At 32.7% G+C, this 27,100-nt stretch overlaps 1 protein-coding gene across 1 annotated transcript; it reads left to right on the top strand.

The window, feature by feature from the left end:
• LOC136973644 (A disintegrin and metalloproteinase with thrombospondin motifs adt-2-like) lies at positions 1–26,996 on the top strand. Its single transcript, XM_067268383.1, has 25 exons — positions 1–118; positions 5,213–5,282; positions 9,153–9,418; positions 9,499–9,646; positions 9,845–10,059; positions 10,131–10,330; positions 10,419–10,471; positions 11,439–11,544; positions 11,604–11,738; positions 11,808–11,967; positions 13,448–13,549; positions 15,810–15,985; positions 20,360–20,426; positions 20,497–20,617; positions 20,684–20,820; positions 20,904–20,958; positions 21,034–21,160; positions 22,354–22,405; positions 22,479–22,593; positions 22,689–22,849; positions 22,914–22,947; positions 23,025–23,255; positions 23,515–23,641; positions 23,721–23,896; positions 26,711–26,996. Exons 1-24 carry the CDS (start codon positions 65–67, stop codon positions 23,893–23,895), a joined length of 3,087 nt encoding a protein of 1,028 aa, XP_067124484.1. The 5' UTR covers positions 1–64; the 3' UTR covers position 23,896; positions 26,711–26,996.
• Positions 26,997–27,100: the final 104 nt, after the last annotated feature.

Genomic DNA, 27,100 nt, shown 5'->3' with positions numbered 1-27,100 from the left:
AGAGTTCACTGCTCGCTATTCTCTATCCAAATGTTACTGAAACTGGTTGTCTGTTCGCTATGACATGATGATCCTATACTTCTATATCTCGCTCTGCTGTTTTTGGATGGGGGTCCGAGTGAGTACATCAGTTTTTTGTTAATTTATTATTATTTTTTATTTATCGCGTGTAGCGCTACTGAACGCGTCTTAAATATGATCTAAGCGACCCTTCAGGCGCTTCCGGCTGGTGGAGAGATGAGCTTAGCTTTTTTTTTTTTTTTAACGCGTTTTAGAGATAAAATTTAACATTCCTGGCGTGCCGAGATGTCTCGAAAGACTTTTAAATGCACATTGCGTATCTATCAGATGCATTCCTGAGAGGTAGAGCGCATGCCAACATCCATATGGCAGGCACATGTCTGTCTGTCAACTCTGACTTACAGCAGATCGTCAACGACGAGAACATACGAATGTTGTTTGTATGCCCTTGAACCTTACTCGGATTGCTCAAAAATTATAATAAATTCGTTCTGTATAACGTAACAGAGTATAATTTACGTATATCTTTTGTTTTTAATCCACTAATTACTTAAATCGCGCGTGCGGCTCTTCCTATATGATGGAATATTTATATTTAGATGATTAGTTAACCCACTTCCTGATTGAACAGACTCGTGCCTCCTTCCAGACTTAAAGAATGATACATATTTTATGTACCTCTGCTATGAGGATATCTGCGTGATGATATCAACCTGCAAATGATGTCTTGCATTTAGAAATGAATTTCCGCGTGCCAAATAAATGCCCAGTTACATTAATGAGTCAAAGCAATTAAAGAGTATCAGAGGGGCTATAATGTTCTTGTGGCTCAGAGACGTTTTAAAGCAAAATTTAAAGAACCATTCGATAGGAGGGCCAAAGTTTTAAGATACCAAAGGTTTAATCTAGTTAAAACCCGTGATTAATTTGTTTAAGGCTGCAATAAATGGATATTCAAAGAGAGGTGAGATAATTTTACAATGAATGTCTTGTTGTAGAGCAAACTTTAAGGAGTTGCAAACCTTAAATTTAATTTACAAAAAATTTCAGGAGTGCTGCAGAAAACAAATATAATGGGATATTAATTATCAGAGGGAGGACTTAAATATTGTTTTTGTGCAATAAAGTGCCTAGTTCTAAGACAATTTAAGGAGAATTTGCATTGTACTGTAGTTAGGATTAGGCACCCATAGACACTCAGAATTATTTTTTAAGAAAAGAGCATCAGATAAAATTTTTGGTGTTGGAAGACAATTCCAATCAGATTAACCCAGATGAGATTCAGAATCGAGTCATAACGAAATCATCAAAACAAGGGGGTGGGAATTAAATTATGGTGCCTAAAAGTATTTAGTTCTTAAGAAAGAAATTTAAGGAACCACCAAAAGATTAACCTATTTAAAAATTACATATCATTAAAGAAGAAGGGGATGAAAGATACAAACATTTTTCCCTCTTCGCTTCATTTATCTCCATCAAATCCTTTTTCGGTGCCCCAAATTAAAATTGTTAGAAAAGAAAAAAGTTCAGACTAAAGTCCTTCTGTCAAACAATTAACGAAGTCATTGGATGTCGGGAAGTGAACCATTCAGTATAAAAATATAGTCATTAACTATTGAATATGAGATAGTTGGCCTTCAGAGTTTAGTATTCATTTTTGTAATTTGACAAAAATATCCCTTTCCTTCTCCTCTTCCATATTTTTAAAAATGTTTAACGTTCCTCTCCCTCCCTTTTTTTGATGCCATCGATCTGAATGGTCTGCTTAGTTGGCCTTCACAGTTTGGTATTCATTTTTGTTAATTTAGGAAAAATATCCTTTTCCTTCTCCTCCCGTTTCATTTTTAATGGTATTTAAAGGTCCTCGTCTTTCTTTTTGGTACCATTTAAAAGAGGGGGGGGTCTTCTGAGTTGGCCTTCAGGGTTCAGTATTAATTTCTGCTAATTTGAGAAAAATATCCCATTCCTTATCTTTCCTCCCTCCTCTTATTCAATATTTTAAAAATTTTATTTAAAGTTTCTCGCGTTTTCTCTTCTTTATTAAGAGGGTGCGAGGAGTTTTAAGTCCATGGATCAATATCCTGAATGGCATGAGATGGCCTTCAGAATTTAGCCCTTATTTTCGTAATTTGGTAAAAATATGAGGAAGAGGAGGGAGAGGAGAGAAAGAAAAGGGATATTTTTAATGTTATTTAAAGTTCTTCGCCCCCGTTATTTTTTTGGTACCATCGACGGTACAGTCTGAATGGCTTTCTAGAATTTTTAATTGCGTTAATTAAAGGAAGTTACACTCATTTAAGTGCCTTTAATTCACAGAAAATAAATTTTATGACGTATAAAATCAGATGGCACAGTTTTCCCTCTAATCTGTCAAGGATAAAGTACAGGGGATTCTTTTATTCCTACGATTCTGTATGGAGTTTCAGGGGCTCATTCGTGTGGTAGATATATTAAATTTGAATGGGGCGCATGATAAATTAGTATCTTATAGAGCATAAATTCTTAATTTTATAATTATTTTATTGCTTTAGCAGTATTTCTGCATGGAAATTGTTGGTGTAGTAACTTACTCGATGCTCCCAATGGGCCATAATGACGTTACAACTCTGTCAAGATCATGATGTATCAAATTTTCAAGACGTCCTCTTGGTATCACGAGGTCAAAGTGGACTTCGAGCACCACCGCACTCTACAAAAACCACGTAACGAGGTTCGAAGTACTTAGTTAATGATAATTAAACAGAAAAGGGTAACTATTTATGATCCGTTCTGGTATCTCCCCCCTCACAGTCTAGTTCATTTCGAGCTCATGGGGTGCATGGGCGATCAGACGCGCCCAAAATTAGTTAGACTGCAATCGACTACATTGCCCATTAGGGAGTGGCTTTCTCGTGATCTTTTGCCACCCCTTAACAGGGAAGTGTCACGGATTAGATCAAAAATTGGGCGTTTTTTTCACTAAGGTGGTGTTTCGAATCCTGCTTTTTCTAAGGTTGCGAACAGGGAAAAAAACTTTCTAAAACTTTTGTTCTGTGCAGGGGTGGGTACGGATCGGTTTTACAGGTAATAATTTCTCTGCACCAATAGGCGATGATGTAAAGTAGCTCGTTATGCACAACCGAGCGCATGAAAATGTGGGAATTGAATGGGTGATGAGGCAAATGGCATTTAACCAGAAGGAGACATCAGAAATGGAAATGTAGTTATAAGTGATTCGCTTTTTTCGGATATTCTATTTACAGTTTCTTTCTTTAAAATAAAAAAACAAAACCGATAGTTTCCTTATTAATGAAGAGGGATGAAGACATGGGTAGCTACCTTAATGGGCGCGTTAATGACATTCTACAGCATCATTTGGGTTTCCAGAACGGAGGTGAGTGATTGGATAACTATTTTAAGTATCCTGCATCAGAAATTTTGTGGATTTTTTTGCGTTTAAGTTGTGGTTTACGTAAAAAAATCAATCGTTCTTTGAGCCGAAATTAGGCGCAGTTTGCGATGCAATACGAAAAACAAAGAGCAAATGAATCGTAGCCGGCCACATTTTAGATTAAAATACGGAAATTATGAGAGTAAAATCGAATTTTTCCTGCTATTTTATGGTTTTCAAATTGCTGTTTACGTGATGTGTTGATTGAAAAATGGCGGGTCGTTGACATTTTGTTGAGCATGAAGCACTTAACAACAAGATCTAACGAGGAGGAGGGAGATCTTTCTGCAACATTTGTCGTGACCTTGAAGGGAGGAAAACTTAAAAACTGCTTTATTTTACTTCTAAGAATTTTTATTTCTAATCCTTCGAGAAAAATAATAATCGAATTAACTTTCATTAAGTTAAAATATTAAAGGAGTTTCTCATCCGTGAAAAGTTGTTTAGATTAATTATTTTTTAATGCTACAATTTGCAACAAACTGCGTTAAAATTAAAGAATTTTGATCAATTATCCGAGTGTAGATGGAAGATTAAGATAAAAAGAATTTATTTTTTTTAAATAATAAATTTGATTTATCTTAAGGAAAACGTAATTGGGGCTCCGTATCTTTGAAGTTCTTAACTTGCTGTTCACATTCTGATTGACAGGAGACGAGGAGGATGCTCCTGATCAGCGGAAAAATAAGACTTTGCATCACAAATGCTTCCTAATTAACATAAGAATTAATTTCTCGAAAACTGTACGATATAAGAGGAAGGTTAACAGTGTTATTAAATAAAACAGAGTAAACGAAGGATCAAAATCATCTAGTTAATGCAGAAACAAATGCAAAGAGAGAGAATAAAAAAACATTGCTTCTAGAAATTTTTTGCTCTTTAGAGAGATGTTTTTTAATGAAAATTCTTCTCTTCTTTCTCCCGCTCTTCCTTCAAATGCTCTTCTTTTTCCTAACGTTCATTTGAAGGAAGAAAGAAGAGCAAGAAGACAGACTTAAGCAATCTTAAAGATGCTCTTTGTGAAGAGCAGTTTTCTAGGTGGAGAATTTGTGCTTTCAGATAACTAAAAATATTTTTAAAAATTAAGAAAAAACTCTTTTATGAAATAAAAATTAGTTAAGAAAGCATATTTTTTTTTTTTTGGTTGGCAAGAAGCGAAATACAAGAGAACAGCGCAAAGAAAACATGCTCTTTAATGATAAATTAAGCAAATATAGAAGCTTAAAAGTAGATTTGATAATTATATCAGCAACTAAATAGATGTAATTATAAGGAGGAAGCGTTAGGGAAACGTTAGAAAAGAAGAAGAAACGTTTTTCGACACCTCGTTAACTCCGATACACAAAACAAGCATTGCTTTAAAAAAAAAGGAGGGGGAGAGAAATATTTTCTTTGATGTCACATAGCAGGGGGTGGAAACGTGAGGAGTCTGACCTCTAAATTAGACAGGGAGGAAATTATCACGTGCGGATTCTGTCACCCTTAACTATTTATATAAGAGGGTCGGCTTCGAGTTACAACTCTGAAGAAGCTGCTGAAGTAAAAAAAAGAAATTCGAGGTTATCGTGTCAGAAAAGGTTTAATCAACTTGATTTAATGTCGTAATTTTTCTATTATGGTCCTATAGAAGGATAAATTTGATGTAATAATTGAACCTTGAACTCTTTGTTTTTATTATTTATAAAGTTATTCATTAATTAGATAATAAATCAAGGATATAAAATTAATCAAAAATTTATTTTTTTTTATTTTTCTTTAAAGTCTACGCTTCATCTTTACGAGAAGATGAGCGAAAATGAGCGAAGATTTTATTTGGATCAAGAAGACGGAGGTAAGTTTTGAGGCTTCTGCTCACGTGAGTGGCACTCTTAGTCACGTGGCTTACGTTTTTAAAGGGGCAGTCACGTCTTTTCCTGCGAAAACAAAGAAAAATCTGTACAAACCTGCTCGTATCTAGCCCCACTTAATGTAAATAATTAGTTAGAATGTAAAAAATATAAGGCATAAAAGCTATTTTGAGCCTTTTTTTAAACGATAACCATACAGGCGCGACTTAATGCCAATTATCTAAAGCATAAAAGTGAAAGTAAAACGACATCATTTCGATTTTACGATCGTATTTTTAATAGAATTTCCCCATGTTTCGAATCTCGCTAAACATCCCGTTCGAAAACAGTATTTGGGTCAAGGCGAAGTCAAATAATTGAAAAATTCTCTCCCCCTTTTCTATTTTCTCGGTTTTAGGAAGAGGAGGAGGAGGAAACGTTTCTTCCGCATCGTGGATGCGACGTCATGCATAAAAGTAAACAAAAATCCTCTCCTTATTGGAGTAATAAACCTTTATTGTGTTACTATCCCATCTGCTGTTTTGCTGGCCAATTAATTCTTCTCTTTATTAATAGACTACGAGTTGTTTCCCTTCGTTTTTATAAACAACCGGCTAACGAGTGCGGAAATTAAGTAACCGTAAACACTTCCTTTTTTTATCATTTGTTTGTAACGCTAACGCGGTTTATCCAAACCGAATGCTATTCTATGGCTTTAACTCTAGAATAAATCAATGCACGCGGGTTTAGAAAGGCCATATATCTGAGGGTTTATCTCCGGAAACTGCTTGTATGTATGGTTTATGCCTAGAAATGGCCTAAAAATCTGATAGGCCCTACTCTCAAAAACTACTTGTACGTATGGATTTGCCTAGAAGGTGCTTCAATCTGAAGGGTTTGGTTTGGTGGGATAAGTCAACGTAATACGTGATCTGCCAAGGGGAGATGCCTCCCAGTAGGTTTCTCTATTGTTAACTGGCCCGTTTAGGCGTTACAAATGACAAGAGATCCGTAAAACTTCACGTGAACAGTCCATGGTCAAGAGCGAACCCGCGACCAATAATCAGGATTCAGTGGTTATATCTATTCGGCAACTGCTGGGCTAGATCTGAAGGGTCCACCTATACAGAAACAACCTATACGTATGACTTGTATCTAGAAAGGATCCGAATCTGAAATATGCCCTTTCGAAAATAGAGCTTTTGCTGTAATTTGTACCCAGAAACTGCATAAATCTGAGGAAACTAATTCTCATTATGCTGTTCCAAAAATTAGTTTTATCTACAGGGCCGGCCTTCTCGATAAAGGGGCCCGGGTGCAAGAAACTATTTGGGCCCAAATGTTTTTCTAAAATAAAAAAATTTACAAACACGAACATATATTAATGCATGTTTATTTAAAGCGTGATTTTGTTCTTGCTAATACATTAATTACTTCAGAAAAATTACTAAAAATACTGCATTCTTGATAATGTTGGGGCCCCCTCAATCGCGGGGCCCCGGTGCGTAGCATCCGCCGCACTAATTCTCATTATGCTGTTCCAAAAATTAGTTTTATCTATTTCCATTTCGAGAACTTTTCCATAAAAAAAGCATTAAAATTTTATCGCCATCTGCCTTAATGAAATGAATCGTAACTTATAAATTCTGATATCGATAACGAGCTTCATATACAGATTCCTTAATGATCGATAATGTAAACATATTGGTTTTGGTTTGATGTATCGATTATCGGCACATTACTACTAATAAAACTTTCAGCTAAAAAAATCTAACAGTTCGGGACAGTCCTCGGATTCAATGGCTCAAGACATTCCTCGGATCAGATTCAACGGCTCAATGTTATTGGATCTGAGGACTGTTTTAGAATAATATTTTTAAACTTTTATTCAAAAAAATTAAAAATAAATACTAGGTATTTAGAACTGAAAAAATATTCCCACTCGTAAATTCTCTTATCTTTATTCTCAGATTCTTAGAAGTCGGTCAACACGAAAAATTATCATCAATTACGATTGATATAATATAGAAATAAAAATATCAATCATAATTAAAGTCGCCATTAAAAAAAAGGGGGATTGGTAAGAGTTAAGGTCTCAAAATCTATTTATATCATCCGGAAATAAAATTTAATTGCGATCTTCATATTAGATTTCAGGATGATCGGCACTTAAACAAACTATAAAACTATGAATGAATTACGGATGATTCAAATGCAGTTTCTTATATTGTTTAAGAAGAATTTTAATCCGGTTCAAATAGCGCTTTGCCTTATTTTCGTTTGTGGCAATTCAAAGCACCTCTTTTAGAGCGATTCGAGCAACGCTTTGCGGCGATTCAAAAATATCCGTTTTAATTCCCGAACGGAATCGTCTCTCCTAAAATAGAGTATCAATTCTAGACAGATTATCTGATATTTTCCTAGTAGTAATTGTTCAATCAGTGGCATTTATCAATTTTTATCCAACAAAATAACGACATATAAAGCGTAGAAACGTTAAAATTTAAGAACAATACAATTGCTCTGATTCATAACAATTTCATTATTAAAAAAAAATAATATAATTGCCCGTGGTGTCGCCATCTTTTATCGATTTTCGCAAACTCAAAACATTCACGTTTAATTTTTTAAATTAAATAAACTAAATATTTTATATAAAAGTAACATGAAAATATAATCTTAGATGTTTTATGCTATACAAATATTTTAAAATAAATTCTTGATAATTCTGTGCCAATATTAGAAAATTAATTATTAGAGGAAATTAATTAGAAAACTGTAAAATTTCAAAATAATTTATTATTATTTTTAAATAATTGTAATTATTTACTAATTGCTAATAAAATTTTCTTTCCTAATATGAATATAAAGATTGGACACATGGCCTGGTAAAGTGGCTTAATACAGTTGGATAAGAAACCAATGACGTAAGCCGTTTCATTTGAAACGGACTATGTCATTGGTTTGTTTATCCAGCTGTATTAAAGCGGCTTCACCAAACAAAGCACCCAGTATGGTTTCGTTTCCCGCGGTGATTGCGTGTCGTGAATGCAGCCGTAACACGAAATTTCGCGAATATCTGTGCTCCACCCCTGTCTCAGACAATTGTCTAGACACTTACGCAATCATTAACGTTAAATTGTGTTTAAAACATTTTATTTATGTTTGTATAACATCTTGGATATTTCTAAATAAACAGAGCAAAATTTTATACTTTGTTGTGTTCGATGGTCGGATGGCCGAGCGATAAAGTGGCAGCCCACTTTATCCTCGGCCATTGCTCCGTTGGTCCGGGAACAAATCCGCTTGGATTTGATCCTAGACCATTGTAGCAAACCCCGGGTTCTGGATTAAAAACCTCGAGAATTATTCATGGAGTGGTCTGTCCGTCCGGATATGGAGAGCCCCGTCCCTTGTCACGTAGCCACCCTATTGTAGGCCGGGCCAAACCCATAATGGACTTACTAAAAAGGCCCTCTTGGTACCCAGTACCCATAGGGCAGAAAGAGGGGGAAACTGTAATGAGTACATTAATTTAGAAAATTATGTGCAAGCCAGGATATTAGGATGAGTGGCATTTGTCTGTTCTGTGTTCAGAATGTCAGAAGATGGAGAAGTACAGTGTACTGAATTAAGAGTAGGATTCAATAGCTGTAGGAATGAATTAACACAACCATTTGCCATTCGCATAAAGCAAGACCCAACTGTATACTGTATATATGGTACACAAGGATAAATTATAACAATTTTCAGCTCATTTTTGAGAAAAATATTATAGTATTCATTATAGAGCATTTTTAAATACAATAATAATAATAATAATAATAATAACAGAAAAAGTATGACAATAATAAATTTTAAAACTTACATTTTAGTACCTCCACACCATGTCATCTTCATTAAAGATAATTATCTGAGGCAGAACTCTTCCGTTTTACTCATCTTCAAAGCTCTTGAAGAACTCTTCCATCTGAAATTGAGAAAAAATGACAAATTACTAACGTCGGACTTTGCCGTCAGAGAAACCACTTCTAGAAACAGAGCGGATCTTACCTGGGATGCAAACGATACATGCTTTTACGAGGGAAAGTCCAAGTATCATCTGAACAGCAGAGTGGCCGTATCCTTATGTGATGGAGTGGTAAGAACAGTAATATACCAATCTAAAATATAGTAATTGAAATTTTTAATTAATAAATGAAATAATTCTCCAAAATTTAGAGAGGAATAATTCAAATTGAGAATGGAATCTACATAATACAGCCTCTTTCTGCAAACCTTATAAAGAAGATGGGATGGAATGGCAAAAGAGGAAAGCCCCACTTGGTGGTAAGAAAACAGCAAAATGAGGAATACTTCTGTCCGCATGGTAGGTTTACTAAATTATTCCATTATTTGTATCTATAGTTAATCAGTTATCTCCACAAATTTAATTGAAAGCACCAGATTCCAATGTAAAGTTGAAAGGTTCTAAGAAAAACTTAGAATCTCTCAACTTTAATTGCTTATTCAAAATTTATAACAATTTTATATGCAAATTAAAAAAGTTGTTTTATAATTTAAACAGCAGCTCGAAAAAGAAATGCTCAAGCTGCTAAGAACTCGGTGTATAATGTTACGGAAATGTTACACCACAGGTACGTACGTTCTCCGAGTCCGCCGGATCCAACTATAGAAACCGCAGTATTTATAGACCAGCCTTTATACGAAAATCTCAAAATAAGATTTCCAGTAAACTCCGAACAGCAAATTATCAAGTATATCCTCACCATGATGAATGCAGTAAGTAACCCTTATACCTTTTAAATTCTAGTTATGATTTTTATGGTCGAATACATGAATCTTTTCTGAAGGTTCAGATTTTATTCCGCCAACCGTCTTTGGGACATATGCCGGAAATTAAACTGGTGGAATTGAACATATTGAAAACGCAGCCAGATGATTTGGAGTCTTCGGAAAACATTGATACTTATCTAACCAATTTCTGTATCTGGCAATTAAAGAAGAGAAAGAAGAGCAGAGTCTGGTGGGATCATGCCTTGCTTCTTTCTGGGTGAGTTTAATAAGTATTATACATTTAGAAAAAAAGAACAGTAGAGGAGATAACAGAGAATATAAAAAAGTAATCATGTATATTTTAGTATTAATATGTACGTGATTGATGAATTAGGAAGAAGAAAGAAGCACGTTGTAGGTAAGTATGTAATTTTAACTTTGTTAATGTTGCAAAAATTTAGAAGGAATCTGTGGTGATGGCTTTTTATAATCCTTTACTTAGTATACTACAAATAATAAACTTCATTTTTGAGAGAGAACTTTAGGAAGAGATGTGTGGGTGGCTAAGACATATAAAGGTATCAGCTCTGAGGGACTCGAGTCCTGGTCGGAGTCTCATAGATAGTGATCTGGATTTCTTTGATTCTTTCCTTCAATATCTGGTCATCCCATTATGGGTCTGACAGCTTAAAAATGGCCATTTTAGTACTCATAATGTGCAAAGAATTAAAAAGATTTCACTTTCATTGCAAAATGTACTGCCACATTTAAAAATAAAGAAAAAAACAAAGCTTGGTTATCTTCAACACAGTAATTATTTGTTAAATTATTGTATTTAATCACTCTACCGACACTATAAATGATATATTAAAGTCAAAATTTATTCAGGAAATAGGCAATTCCTATCATTTGTGATTGGGCATATTATTTGCATAGCTTAAATTTACATTTAATGCATATTTTTATTTAATATATAACTGGAATTCAGAAATTATCTTTAAGAAAATTTCAATTACTCATTAAACAATCATCTATTCTTTATTTATTGATATAGGCAATGTCATGGACAATAATTGCTGCCCTCAATACAAAAATAAAGAACAAGGCCCATTAAAACTAATTTTAAACACTTAAAAAATATATTTTACATATGTTTTATGTTATCTCACATTTTATGTTTTTATAAGATGTTTTATAAGTTGAGATAGGAATAGGATACATAAGTTTGGAAGGAATTGTATAATCTTCTACAATTAGATTTATGGCACTCTAGACTATCTAAAACTCATGGTTCAGAATCATGTGTACATTACCAATATTATAAAGTATATTATAAACTGTATACTTATTGAAAAAAGATGAATAAAAGCTATCATTGTCACCAGGCCTTGCTCCAGTTAGCGGAATGTGTAACCCTCTCAATAGCTGCACCATCAGTGAAGGTACAAGTTTTCAAACAGTGTTAGTTGTGGGACACGAGTTTGGACATAGGTAAGTTCTTTCTTGCACAAAAGTGTTTGTAAAGCTGGTTCAATAATCATTTATTACAGTATGGGGATGGAGCACGACGGACGTCAGGACGATAACCACTGTGATCCAGAAAAATATATCATGTCGCATACTTTAGGTCCTGGAAAAACTTCATGGTCAACTTGCAGTAGAGAATATTTAGAGAAATTCCTGAGGTAAATTTATTTAAATAACAGATATTAATTTTCTGAATATCGTGATATATATAAGTATATATTCTTTAGGTCATCTCAATCACGTTGTCTTCAGTATACAAACTCCGGTGTCAACATGCTCAAAAAACTATCACCTGTACTGCTTCCAGGACAAGAATATGATGCTAATAAACAATGTCAGTTAAGATATGGAGAAGGAAGTAGAAGATCCACAATACAATCTTCAGAGGCATGTAACAAATTTTTAGTAGTTTTGGGATTTTGATATGTACAGAATATTTTCAAAATGAGAACCTTCTACAGCTACACATGTTGCAACATTTGTATCATTTATTATAACAATCTTACAGCCCATTTTGTTGTACAGAGTCCAACTGTTGTAGCACTTTTCACTAATTTATATCTTTGATAGCAGAGCTTTTATTTTGATGCAGACACAAAAATCACTCCCACAGACTTTCACAGCTTCACTAAAAAGGACAGAATGGGTTGCAAGATATTTTTAATAAAGATAAGAAGGTTTTGTAGTTACAGGTGCTTATTTTGGAAGTGGTCTTGTTTAAATACTTATACTATTAATATCATAATCTCATCAATATTTCATGATCAAAATTAAACAGTTAAATTGTACTCAATAGAAGGATATCATTGATAAAAAAGGAGAACAAGAGGCCAATGTAATTCAATAGAAGATGGTCGGCAAACCTAATGCTACCACACATTTAAAATTATTTAATTGCATACTTCTGATGTAATGATGTAGTATGAAGATTTTTCTTGCAGTGTTTATTTGTTATTACAGTATCTCTGTAATTGCTTACTTAGAAGTTATATGCATTTCTTTATTCTTTGCACAAATTTTTGGACATTACCATCTTTTTTAACATTTAAGCAGTCTCTGATAGTTTTAGATCTTTAATTGTTACAAGATGAATTTGAGAAACTTTTCCTTTCACAATGCTTTAAATCAAATGTCATGTTGTTAAATCTAGATTCTGTAAAAGCCATACCATATCAAATCTATCAGTAATTGAATTTGTTATTAAAATATTCCTAACTGGCACAGAATGTACCTCATAAAATTTTTGTAGCCATTGTATAATTACTTAAAGTTAAAAAAACTAATTAAAACATTGTTCATTTATTATTTATCATTGTTTTAAATATATAAGCAATAACAAAACAATAAAACTAACAAGTCCGGACACATTGTCATTAGTCATGCATATTTCAACACTCTCTAGACTGACAAGAACATGATGCAGTAATACAGTATCTCCATCAATCCTAGCATATTCATTTGTGATGTATTGCTTGACAAATGAATATGATTATTATTATTAATATTGATGATATTTTATTGAATAAGTCCTTTTCTTTCACATATTCCACTTGATTATTCAAAGAAAATTTAAACAGACTGACTGTGTGTGTTAGATAAACCTCATTCTGGATGACCAACCATACCAGCTGACACAGAAGAACAGGTCATAGCAGAATTAAGAAGTAGCTCAAAGAAATCAACTCACTGGGCATCCTTAGAACTGGAGATGCTTCATGGTATCATCAAAAGATATCAAGGATGGAGAATTTTTGTCCATTCTCAATATTTGCCTGACATTTATACCCATGTCCAGACTTTATGTCCATCCTATCATTGTAACTTGTAATTTTTTAAATATCATCTAATTGCATTATTTTTCTTACAGGATATTTGTTACATGTTACGTTGTGATGTGGGATTTGGTGGGAAAGATGTATCTTTTACTGCTCATCCCGCTTTAGAAGGTACAGTCTGTGGAAGAAATAAAGTAAGTAGATGATATATTAAACAAAAAACCTGTAAGTTATATGGAAAAAATCTAAATAAAATAACTAAACTTGTAAACCTAAATTGTTTTAATTGATAATTTTCCTTACCACAAAGAAAGGTTCAATTCCTATTGATAAAAAAAGCAGATAATTTTATAGAGATTTCAATTCTTTATTAAAATTTTTTTTATCTGCAAACATTCACACAAAAGATTTCTTAAAAATAAAATGTTTGTGTTTTAATCATTTTGAAAAATTTTATAGTTTCATTCAACAATGAGCAAGCTTTTTTGTATGAGGGACAATTTGGAAAAAATAAAATGTTTGCAAGTTGCATCATAAATGAGAAAAAAGCACATACTGTACATTACAATAGATTCACAATTATCCTGGACTTCATTAAGTAAGAAGCAGATTTGTCGGGATGACTTAATGACTCGTCTATAGGCATTTTTGACATTGCAAATTGCTTTACGATTCATTTGCTTTCTAGGCTATTGGAGAGGAAGGAGGTATTCATAATAAGCTGGACATTTCGACAATTTGAAGTAGTTGTATGTTTTGTTCTCTTCACATTTCTTTGAAAATACCAGTAAATAGTACAGATATTTACCTGTTCTGTTTACTGATTACAGAATTTAAATAATATTGGCTTGACTGAGATGACATTTTTGTCCTTTACATCAGATAATTGAGAGTTTACTGCATTTTTAATTTGATTATCTGTTTTATTCAGTAAAATAATGTTAAATCAGAGAACTGACACAGTTTTTAGCCATTAAAAAATTAATACCATTTATCAAGGTACTGGCTTAAATGGGTCTCTAAAATCCATAAAATTTATGGTACATATTCCCCTAAACTATAATCAAATAAATCTTACTAGTAGCAATTGTTTCGAGTAACCACAATCAATATCTATTTTCTTAATAAATCCAAAATATCGGAATATTTTAAAGAGAAATAATTTCAACAGAATTTTCAATTTTGTATAATAACTAAGAAAGTGAATCGTAATAAACAGGATAGAGAATAGTAATGTCTCCTGTCATCCTAAAAGATTGTTGCCAACTGCACTTATCATAACTTTCCTTTTCTCTTCCTTCCTATCTTTTGTCAAGGCTGTAGGAAGCAGGTGGAAAAAGTGGTCTGGCCAAAAGGAAAGAGCAGTTGTCATGTTAAGAGGAAAAGCAATCCCCAAGATATTAGCGAGATTGAGGCCGAAGTTTTTAAACATGAAAATGTGTACGTTGGACGTTCAGCGCCGCTTTCCTGTAAGCCTAGAAGTTTGACAATGGCGTTTGGAATGCCGAGCATGATTCCACTGACTTTCCAAACACCATTGTCAAACTTCTAGGCTTATAGGAAAGTGGCGCTGAACGTCCGACGTACACGTTTTCGCATTTAAAACTTTGGCCTCAACCTCGCTATTGCTTTCTTGATTTACCTCTGTGAAAAAGTCTATTGGTTTGTTCTGACAGTGTCACATGCTAGCAGATGATTTGGAATTAAAATTGTATTCATAATATTTGGAAGCAAAAAGTGGTCCATGGTTGGACCTGTTCCTTGTTTGTTTTCATAGGAGAACTGATGAAAGATTCTACCACAAATCATTATGATGATAATGCTAAAGATGATGATAAATTTACAAAATTTAAAAAATTCTTTAATATAGACAATACATAGTGTCTTCTAACTTTGTCCTTTTGTACACACGTGAGGAAATTAATTGTTCTACAGCAGAGTCGACATTTTCTTAGAGGCTACTCGTCCACCTCAATATGTAAAACTTTTAAAATCTTCCCTCTGGTGACGGCACAATTAAAAAATTTTTTATCACACGATAAATAGCAATAAACATTTTATATAATGATATTATATTAGTTATTGATTTTGAAAAACAATAGTAGTAAATTCAGAACAAATATCATTATTTCTAATTCTATTTTTTACCTGAGAGATACTATTTGATGGCATTTTCTGTTTTACTTTATAAATTAATAATATAAGTGACAAACAAATAACTGGAACTACGATTAACCTTTAACTATCAGCACCATCCTTGCAATTCCAGCAAACACATTTAATTAATTAATTAATTAATGAAAATTAATAATAACAGAATATTGTAAACTGATATTTACAATTGACTTTTTCATTTGACTTTAAAGATTATTGGATAACACAAGTCTAAATTTAAGATTCAGCTGCAGTTTCACAAATATATATATAGAGTTTTTCCTTTTATTAACATTTCAGATGTGTCAAGCTGGAAAATGTACTACAGCAAATTGGAGAAGGAATCGAGCTGGACCAGTGGATGGCGGATGGAGTGCTTGGTCTAATTTTGGGCCATGTTCGTCAGATTGTTCGACAAGTAGGAACACTGATGCTGTTGGAGTAATGATTTCTACACGCCGATGCAATAATCCACGGTACTGATGATATGTAAAAAATATTTTTCTTAGTATATAAATATATTGACATTTATGATTGCTTAATTGCTCATTTGTTACATATGAACAATTATACTAAAAGTGATTGCTAGTGTATGCAGGTAAGTAAATCTTGCAACTACAGAAGACATTATCAGTACAATTTATAATATTTACAACAACAAATGAACTTCTACACAAATACTGGAGGAACACAAATTCGCGAGCACAAATACGACATTGACAATAAAAAACACACCACCACCCTAGCAACTGTTGACACAGAACTGGGAATCACAGCTGATCTACAAAGTGCCCGTCTGATCAGATTCTCACACTGCACCGATCAGCTGAGAACCATGGAGACTCTCGAAATTTATAAAGTGGAATTATGTAACACGTGCATCAACTTTAGGGATGCAGTCAACATCTCTCGTGCAAGGAAATTTTGTTATGAGGGAGTGAATCCCCATAACTGACTTCACAGTGGATATATTTCACGTGTTACACACGGTTAAGCACGTGATGTTACACGTGCTTAACCGTCATCTCAGCATGAGCATAATATTCCATTTTCAATCTTAAGTTTGCTATTCTAAATTTTGAATCACACTTATTATTTCGGTTTCTTGTTCCATTTCACATGTATTCAAATTCCTTATAACCGTAGCCTGAGGAAGACCCGGATGGGGTCGAAAATGTTTGCTGATTTGTAAACACGTATCACTGGAGTTTCAAAGGTTTTGTTTGATGAATAATATTTACAATATAATAAATGAACAAATATATTATTTATAAATTGATATGAATTGAGGGATTGATGTTAAGTGAAGGAATTATTTTTGGACAACAGTATTAGCAATTTAATACATTGAAAAGTATTGCTTCTCGTTTATTTAATAATGTGCCAAAAAATTAACTTTGTCTCGTCTAACCTCAGACTTGCAGACTGCTTCTCTCAAGATTTTTTACTTCCTCTTTAATTATATTAAGAGAAAATGCACATTTTCAATCATTTTTGATGAATTATTCTTCAAAAGATAGAAATTTCATTATATTCTTACAGATATACATATGATTTCTACACTCAACTCTCAATTTGTACAAATTCAAATGTACTGTACATGTTTCATTTTTCTTTCATTTCTTTATAATCTTTACAAGTAAGTTTAAGAATTTCAAAATAGTGATTCTAATATCCAAAGGTTTCAATGATGATGACTTTATTTGTATAATTTATTACTGAACATGTATTTTGGAATGATGTATAATTTTGTTCCCACTTCCATGATTTCATTTTTTAACTTTTTTACATGATTGAAATCCAATATGCACAAAATGAATCTGGCAAGGTTTTGACTCATAATGGAGACATTCTAATTCAATTAACTAATATTGGATTCATTTCACAAAAGGTCACATTTCAAGTCTATCAACTGAGAATTAGCTTTTCCATTTTAATTGATTGATAAAATTATTTAAATCAGACTGATGGGTCAGTATTCTATGCTAAGAATCATACAATTTTTAACTGGAGACTAGATGGAGAACTAAAACAAAAACAAACTTTTTTGACTCCAGTAAACATGATTAATTACAAACGTTTTCAACTTATTTAAGGTCAACCTTAAGTAACATGTTTGAAATATAAGGTTGATTTGAATTTTCAAATACATGTAGCAATATATTCAAAAATAGTAAAGAACTAATAACAACAAAAAGTTAACCAAATAAATATTTAAATGATTGTAAAAATATTGTAAAATAAAACATGCATTATACAACAAATACAATCACTACAAGAATAAGTAAATTAAAACACAAATGCAAAAGTAAGGTAAAACAAATGATATAAGTGATATCTCAATTTTCAGAATGTAGAAATGTTAAAGTCTTTGAAGTTAATGCATTTGGATTTTTGATTGGACATATAAATTTCAAGTTCTCAGTGCTTCCAACCAGAGATTTCCTGTACCAATTGGATTATACAGGCATTGTTTGGTTGTACATTGTTTTGTTAAAAAAGTCTGAAGCTCCTTTTCTCACACAGCTAAAATGGTACAATCACAGCTAAAAGGAATCTTTTTAGATTCCTTTTAGCTGTGATTGTACCATTTTCATTAAATCACTTCTACACTTTTATGAATTGTTTCTACATAACAATAATAAAATAATGAAAAAATAATTTTGTTATTATTTTGAATTTTTCAGCCCCAAACTCCCTTCTAGCACCCCCCAGGCCTGATGGGCATAATGGAAAATCTGACACTGTTCACACTACATTTCCTCTACATACTTCTCTAGTCCCTCAAACTAATTCTCACCTTTTTTTCACCACCATTTCCTTGATATTCTCAGCCCTATTCAATATTACATTGTTTTATCTCATTGAATTCTTGTTTACTGATTTTTTTCTTTTAAAACCTTACTTCTTTTTTTTCTTTTCTTTCGATCTTTCTAGCCAATAACCACTTAATGTCACTTTATTTAATAATTTATGTTAATAACTCATCAATCTCTCTCAACAATATCCTTTCATTTAGCACTCTTCTATGACATTTACTGGATAAATATTGAGAATAACTCCACTAAATGTATGAACTATATCATTTGGTATTCTTCAGTTTATCTTTTCACTAACATTGTTTATGTTCACTTTCTCAACAATCCTTTAAACTTCTTGACTTGTTTCTTCCTCAACTACCTCTATCTTAACTTTATCTATTCCTTCAGCCCCACCTCCTCCACCTCTTCCAGGCTCAAGTACACTGACTGATCAAATTGTGCACAAAAAAATACCATCTTCATGTTAACAACACAAATTATTTTATGCTAGCACAGTTACATTAATTCTGACTTCAAGGAAATGCAATCGTCTGTTAACCTAACATCCATCACATTCCTAGGAAACACTTTACTCTTGACACACACTACCAAGAAATCCTTCTTTATTATAGCTTTAATTATCATTATCTTCATCATCATATAATTTCTGATCAGCATTATTATATTTATAAACAATGAAAAATTAAAACACCTAAATTATTTAAATAATGACAAAATCTACAATAAAACCACTTCTTGGATAATCACTGGAAAGGATAATCAACACACACGAATCTTTTTATATCCTTACTGGGATATAAAAAGATTCTTGTGTGTTGACAAAATCTTTATTGGGACTCAATTGATAAACTGTAGCTCCTCAGTGCAAATATCCAAATGATATTGTATAGTTTAATTGGGCTGCAATTTGAAAAAATTGTAGACCTATAAATTCCCACTGTCGTTCATTCGTCCTTCCTTAATCTCAAGAATGGAGTTGGATAGATGAAAGTCAAGACCAGATATGGAAATCTTAGGGGCAGGAGGCTCTGATTATATATACAAACTTCTAGTTTTTATAGGAAATCATGTTATTTCAATTCAAAAATTTTTCCCTGAAAGGAGTTAGATAGATGGAAAGTTCCAGTATTCATTGTAATGAACTGAATGGTCTTAAGGCAATAAAAAGGTTTGATCACACAGATTTAGAATTTGTTTTGAGTGCAGAATTGTCAACAAAATAATTCAAATCCAAAAACATAATACAGAAATAGGTTTTACAAATATATACTCAAATTTAAAAAAAAAATTAAATAGAAAACAATGAAATCTACAATTTAATCTAGTTTAATATTTTTCATTCAACTTAAATTTTTTAAAACTCTGCTACTCTAAGTTTACTAGAAAGGTTTTTATAACAAGCCCATCATGGATTTAGTCAGGTTTGCAAATGAGGCAAGAGGGCAATAAAGAACAGGACCTGATAATCCAAACCAAATCATCTATGAGAATTTCTGGAGGATCCAAACAAAACTAAAACTTTGAGCCCTATGAAATAATAAGATAACACTTCATTTGCTTCAGATACTTTAATCTGAAATAACGTCAGATCTAATGCTAAAGCTTTCTAGGCTTTACCATTAGATTTGATCTGATACTCAAGCCCAGGAAGTCTTGAAAACATATTTGATGATTCAATGTTATCTCGAATGGCTGAACAGCTTAACAGATGAATCTTACTGAATTATCCAACATTGATTAAGCTATTTATAAACAATGGAACATAATGTTTAAAGAAATACATCATACTTAAATCAAAATTTCATAGTTTTTTTCTACATAAATAATTAAATATAATTTAAAGAAACTACAGCACTTCATACTGAACAATCATTTCACGTAAACAATAAAGAAATTCAAATTTTAATCTGTTATTATGCATTAAACATACTATTTTTTTAGTTTTTTTCTTAGATTTTTAAATTTTTGACTGCAAAACTTAATACCTTTTATAATAATAAATATATTCTTTTCTGATTATTTAAATAGCCCCGTCAATGGTGGTCGTTACTGTCAAGGAGCAGATAGAAGAGTTAGAATTTGTGATGCTAATAGAGTAAGAGATTTGATGCCTTAAACTATTAATTTATTTTAAATGGTGTTGAAACAAATTCCCTTCAAAACAGATTTGCTCAGCAGCTGCTAATGCTGTGACATTATCTGAATATATCAGCGAAACTTGTCAGCAGGCATCTCGTTTAGATACGACTTTAGATCCTTCGGGAACCCAATTTCCAAGTCATGATAGTGAGTACACTTTATTAGACATTATAGATATTATAAACCAGTTGTTATATTTCTCATCTTTATTAGATTCTCACTCATGTTATGTATGGTGCCACAAGAAACAGGGCGGTTACATTACACACGGTTGGAAATTACCTGATGGAACTCCATGTTGGAGAGGGTATCATCCTCAAAATCAGTTCTGTTTTCAAGGAAAATGTAATGTAAGATTAAATTTTATTTTTAATTAGGAATGTTTAAATAGAAATTTTATTATATATTTAACAACTGAATCTACTTAAATCAGACCTTCGACTGTAATGGCTATACTATAGAGACATCTAATGAGACTCCCTGCCCAAGTAAGTAATTAAATTGATAAAAATATAATTAAAGTAGATTGATATTGAATCATTCTTAAAGGATTTATTTTACAGATCGACCAACATTGGCTACAAGGCACATAACAGAATGGAGTCCTTGGAAGAAGATCAGTGAATGCAAGCACTCTTGCATAGTAACAGGAAAAGGATTCACTTTGGTCAGCAGAAAATGCAACACCGTGTATGATTTTCTACAGTTTTTATAGATAAAAAAGAATTTAGATTTACAATTTAATTAATTACATTTCCAAAGTTATAGAATTACATTTACAACCAAAGCTCAGACCAGCACAAACCAAGCAAATATGATAATTGCTTCTAATTAATGGATTTATTCTCATATTTTAAACATTTTGAGGTTTTATCAGGCGGCTCACAATTATAAATGTAGAGGTGCTAAGTAACAACCACCACATACTTTATGTAACAAAAGCTATCCCTTGATTAATGCAGATTATACAGGTATCATCTTGCTTAATGCATGATTATGATACCCAGTGCTGGATTTATGTAAGGACATTTGGGGGCTGGTGCCCAGGGCCCCCACAAAACTATAATTTTTTTTTCTATTACTGCGACAGCCTAGTATGGCTCAATCACAAGGGTCACAGGCAAAGAAAATCAAACCTGGGAAAAAACCTATGAAATATCAGAAAATTTTGAGAAAAAAATTTTACATAGGTATTTTTCAATTAAATTAAAATAATTAGTTTTACACAGTAAAATATACATATGTTTACAATAACCTTATTTTTAAATGAAATTTACAACTTCCTAGTTGAAATCTAGTTGAAAGTACAGTATTTTATGTAAATTTTCTAAATCATCAAATTTGCCTACTCTTAAAGGGGGGTCCCCCACTGTATGTGTGTCCACAGGCCTCTGATTGAATCTGGCCCTGATGATGCCTTTTTTTATAGCTTGTGCCAACCCCCTTTTTTTTATAGTCTGCAGGCACTGCCAAATCCAGTGAATCACTAGAAAATATATTTAGCCCAAAATTACTATTTTGTAATTATTAAAATCACACAATATCACACAATTTGCATATTATCACACAATAAATTTTAAACAATGATTTCTCATAAACGACTATTCATTATCAAAAGTTGTTACCGGTACTTTTAAGCCCCTCTTTTTTTGTATAACAAAACTATAAAATATACTTCTCTGTACTCAAAGCTAGAACTACTTAAAATAAGTAAGACAAAACCTTTCACACTTTGTACTTAGTGATTAAACTGCTAGAAACAAAGTGTGAAAGGTTCTGTCTTACTTATAAAATATAGATTATTATACTGGATAACAAACATGGCTTTAATTTTTAAATAAAAAAATATTAAACTATAAATAGCATTTTTGTAATTCTCTTAGCACAGGATGCACAGGAGTACGTGACTCTTTTCAACTGTGTGACAACAATAGTGTAAGTTGAAGTTTAATTATTCATATCACAATTTTTGTTCATCATGGTGATTATTTAGCATTTTAACTTATAGAAGTGTACGGTCATGAAATCTGCAGAAGTATATGCAACAGACTTATGTAAAAAGTATAGAAATAGATATCCTACAGTATTAAGTGGGAAGGGTCGACAGCTAGCGCCTCGTTCGGGTAATTATACTGGTCTCTTAAAATAGTTGTTACTATTTTGAGCAGTAACATATATTTAAAAATAACATAAATAAAAATGATTTATTATTTTCTAGGTAATCCTCATGCAGCTTGCACTGTTGCTTGTCAAGATCAAGTCTGGCAAGGTACACATTATCAAATGGATGCATTCGAAGATGGTAAATTCCCTTCTGGGACAGATTGCAGTGGTGGAAATTATAGAAAAAAGGCATATTGTCTTAATGGAAAGTGTGTGGTAAGTGTACATAATTATATAAAAATTCTCTATTAATATGATGTTAATAAATGTAAACTTTTAGGAATTTGATGAGAATAATGTTCCGAAAGTTGAAGGTAAGAACAATATACTATATCATTAAAATTTACAATTATTTTATTTATAAAAATTATTTTAATTAATTATTTTTTAGATAATAATAGTATTCTGCAAGTGAAAAAGCTATTCAAATATTACAGACATCGACGAGATATATCAGAGCAAGAAAATTCTGTAGAAAATTTGTTTGTGAATAATAAATATGCAATAGATCAAAATAAAAGAAAGAAGTCAATTAAATATAAACTCTTAACTCAAAATTTTCATAAGTATACATATAGGTGGGCCATTGAAATGTCGGAATGTTCGGAACCTTGCGGAGGAGGTACGTCTCAACTTTCACAGAGAGAGGGCTGAATGCATAAATATATTAATGGCTAGTAAAGTTGTGCTTGTAGTAATCCACATCATTTATCAATAGAAATAATGTATTAGCTAATCAGATCAAATGACCTATTAAATTATTAATCATTGATAAGTGACATCACCCTCATAATTTTACCAGCCTGTAAGGAATTTTATGCATCCAGCCAATGCTTTTATGCAACGAATGGGCAATATACTTCAATTTCATACAATTTCAGGTATCAGAAATGTTAGCATGTTTTGCGTCAGAGAAAATGTACCCGTTGAAAGTGAATATTGTGAATCAATCATAAAACCAATGGAATCAGGAATTCAGGAATGTAATATGCATCCTTGCGTAGGAAAGTATGTATTTATTATATTAATATTATGCAAATATAATCATCAATTTAAAAAATTATAAAAATTGAAATTGAATTTTTAGATGGCAAATTAGACATTGGACACCTTGCTCAGTCACATGCGGAAACGGAACAAGAACTAGATACGCCATATGTGTTCAACAGTTAACTGAAGATCTGTATTCATTTATAAGTCACATAAATTGCCCAAAAACTGAAGAAATTGTAGAGAAATGTGAAATGCCGAAGTGTTCCTAAAGTAATTTTGAATTTATTGTTAATAGATTGTTAAGTATCACTATGATAATTTTCATGCCAAATACTGTATAAATGATACGAAAAATACACTGAGTTCAGCGTTATATACACATTTGCTTGTAGCAAGTACTTTTGACGAACCTTTTTACCATCGTCGTCAGGCAAGTACATAAATTTGCCAAAAAAACTTTAAATAGAACTAATCTGATATAGAATAGAATGCATAAAGTTTTGCCAAACCATTAAGAACACAAAACAAAAATTCAAAAACATTCGAAAACCGATCAAGCATCTGGCTCCGTGGCTAGTGAAGTTGTGCAAGCGCGGACTCAAGCTCACACTGCACATGTATTAGACAATGCTAAAACGTGCTCAAATGCTTGTACAGCGTGACCCATACATTGGGCAGATTGAGAGTAGGAGTGTTGCATGCATCCAAAGTGGTGGTAAGGAGAGATTCCCAGATGAAAACAATTTTTCTATCTTTACAGCTCTTGAGCATAAGTGCTTGCGACCATAGTGGGTTGTAACCTTGTTCGAGTACCTTTCTTGTAAGCTTTGTGGTGTGCCTACCCCTCACCACATCATCTTGGTGCTCCGCAAGGTGGCTGGCAAGCATTCTGGTGGTGGCCCCAATATATCTTGTGTTTACTCTCATTGAGAGATTTTCCAGTGGAACGGCATAGACCCGACTTCTCGAGTGTGGAGAACTTGTCTCTATCATTACAAAGGAACTTGCATAAGCTTGGAAGTGGGGCTAGTGGAAGTACAAGGTTGCACCTCTTAAATATTCTGCAGATGCGTATTGAAAGGGATCCGAGGTATGGCAATGACGTTTGAACCACCAAAAACTCCCTCTTGCTGTTAAGCATAGTGCTTGGAAATAGTGATTTCTTTACCCTACTGAGCACATGCGTAAATTTTGTACGTGAAAAGTCAGCCATGCATACTGCCAAACTGAGGTTGTCTAACTCAATGTTGGCCAGCTCCTGTGTGGAAGAAGGCAAAAACGCCCTTCTGACAAGGGAGGCGATGGTGGCGTTAATGTATCGAGAAGGCTGAAAGGCCTCTGCTGGGATAATGTATGGAGCTACATTGGATTTGTAATGTACCGAGAATTGTAGACCTTCCGGAGACTTACGTATAAGCAAGTCTAAGAATGCTATTGCAGCATCATTTTCTTTCTCCCAGGTAAAATTAATGGAAGGGTAAATGCTTGAAAGCTGTTGCATGAAGGTGAGAAAGGCCTCCTCTGAGTCTTCCCACGCTACGAGGATGTCATCTACGTAGCGCAGACACAAGTGCGGATAGTGGATAGCGAGCGGGGAATAGAACGTCCTGTGCTCTATCTCTCTCATGATGAGCTCCGCTAAGATAGCAGATAAAGGAAAGCCCATAGGGACCCCTTGCTTTTGTAAATATACTCTCTGGTTGAAACGGAAGTAATTATGCTCGGTGACGAAACTGAGCGCATCTTGTAAATCAAGCACCTGCTGGATGCTAAACCGTTTTTTAGTAGGAGAGAGTTGGCCAGCATTACGGTCTCAAAAGGTGGGTACAGAAGAATATAATGATATTACATCTAGCTTGTAGAAGGTGTAGGCATCTGGTCATAGCACTCCAATGCTTGATGCTTGGCAAAAACAGAAGAGGGAGTGACATATGGAGATTCGGGAACTATGGCGCAAAGAAATTTAGCAAGCACTTTCTCTGAATAGTAGGTAGGATGAGACCGTTTGTTTACTAGCAGGCATAGCAGCCAATTTGTTTTATGGGTTTTTGGTTGACGACGGCAATAAGGTTCGTCGAAAGTACTTGCGACAAGCAAATGTGTATATAACACTGAACTCAGTGTATTTTTCGTATCATTTATAGATTGTTACATTTAACACGAGATTCTTAACATCATTGCTTTTCTTTAATAATCTCTTTAAATCTTGAAAATTAATACAGTAGACCAGCAGTTCCCAACTTATTTTTATTGCAGAACCCTTTCACCTTAGTAAAAAATATTGGAATCCTGATAAGTTTTAATGATTATAGATAAAACAGAAAATCGAAACATCAAAAATAATGTATTGAAAATGCAAAAAATATTAATAATAAGAAAGCAATTATTATTACTTAATTAATTAACCTCTTGGCTACATGTGGCGCTCATCTGACACTAGTATCCCATCATTAGTATTGTAGTACGTACAGTATCATCACGAATCTGACTGGCCATTCCCATCATTAGATTCAATAGGCTTGTTCTTCACATATTGATGAATTAAAGCATATTTAACAAATGTACTATTGATGATTTGTTGTGAAACCGTCAATTAAATAAAGGTGGAAAAAGCCATGTGATTGTTATTAACACAATCTTGTGTTCAACACTTCTAAATGTACTATTACTTATATGTTGAATACTTTTAAGTGCCCTACAGAAGACCATACTTTACAATTGCTTGCTTCACAACTTCTGCTTTTATAATTGGTATAAATTGAGTATAAAATCGCTATTTTTTTTCTTTTAGCCAATTTATTATAGTAAAATTTACTTTGTGCAAGGCTGCAAATGTGCAAAAGGTTATAAATTGTAAAAGGTACAACAGAACAAGTTTTTATTTCCATTGTACATGAAGGACAATAAGGTAGCATTTGCACAGAATGCCTTGCTTTATTACTTTTCACAATATGGCACCAGCCAGAATAAAAAAGGATTATTACATTTTTGCATAAAAATACTGTTTATAAGAATAATGTAGTTATATTAATTAAATTATAATTAACATTACCCAATAAATAAAATAAAACTTTATTTTTTCAGGCTTTTGAAAGAAATCCATCCCTCACGAGTCACATTTTCACTCCTCATAAACTATTTTATCATAAAAATGCACAAAATTGAATTCAGTTTCATTAAAATCAAGATGCTTCAAACACTATATATTTTGGTACTAAAAAACTAACTACAAAAAGTTAAATGTGAAGTGTCTTTTTTGAATTAATTACCTTTGTAATAAAAAAAAAATACCTAGAGTTTTATCTGGGTAACTGTAGTAATTTCTATCAACACTTTTTGCATTGTTAAATTATGTAGAAATAAATCAATTGAAAGCAATTAATTACATTTGTATTTTTTTGTTGTAATTAACCACTAATAACAATTTGGAAACAATTTATTTTAAACTTGAAACCACTTAAAACAGGTAAATAG

This window comes from Centruroides vittatus, unplaced genomic scaffold, assembly GCF_030686945.1.
Source record: "Centruroides vittatus isolate TY-2023 unplaced genomic scaffold, ASM3068694v2 contig_3255, whole genome shotgun sequence".
In the NCBI taxonomy this organism is placed as follows: domain Eukaryota; kingdom Metazoa; phylum Arthropoda; class Arachnida; order Scorpiones; family Buthidae; genus Centruroides; species Centruroides vittatus.
The sequence above is the reverse complement of the archived record's forward strand: the minus strand, read 5'-3'. Positions and strand labels throughout refer to the sequence as shown.

What these genes read in the sequence shown, in the direction of transcription:
- LOC136973644 (XM_067268383.1), top strand. Translation starts at nt 65, where the DNA reads ATGATGATCCTATACTTCTATATCTCGCTCTGCTGTTTTTGGATGGGG. An exon ending in TATTTAGAGAAATTCCTGAG is followed by an intron (nt 11,739 to 11,807) that starts GTAAATTTATTT and finishes TATATTCTTTAG; the next exon opens with GTCATCTCAATCACGTTGTC. An exon ending in TTCGGAACCTTGCGGAGGAG is followed by an intron (nt 23,256 to 23,514) that starts GTACGTCTCAAC and finishes ATACAATTTCAG; the next exon opens with GTATCAGAAATGTTAGCATG.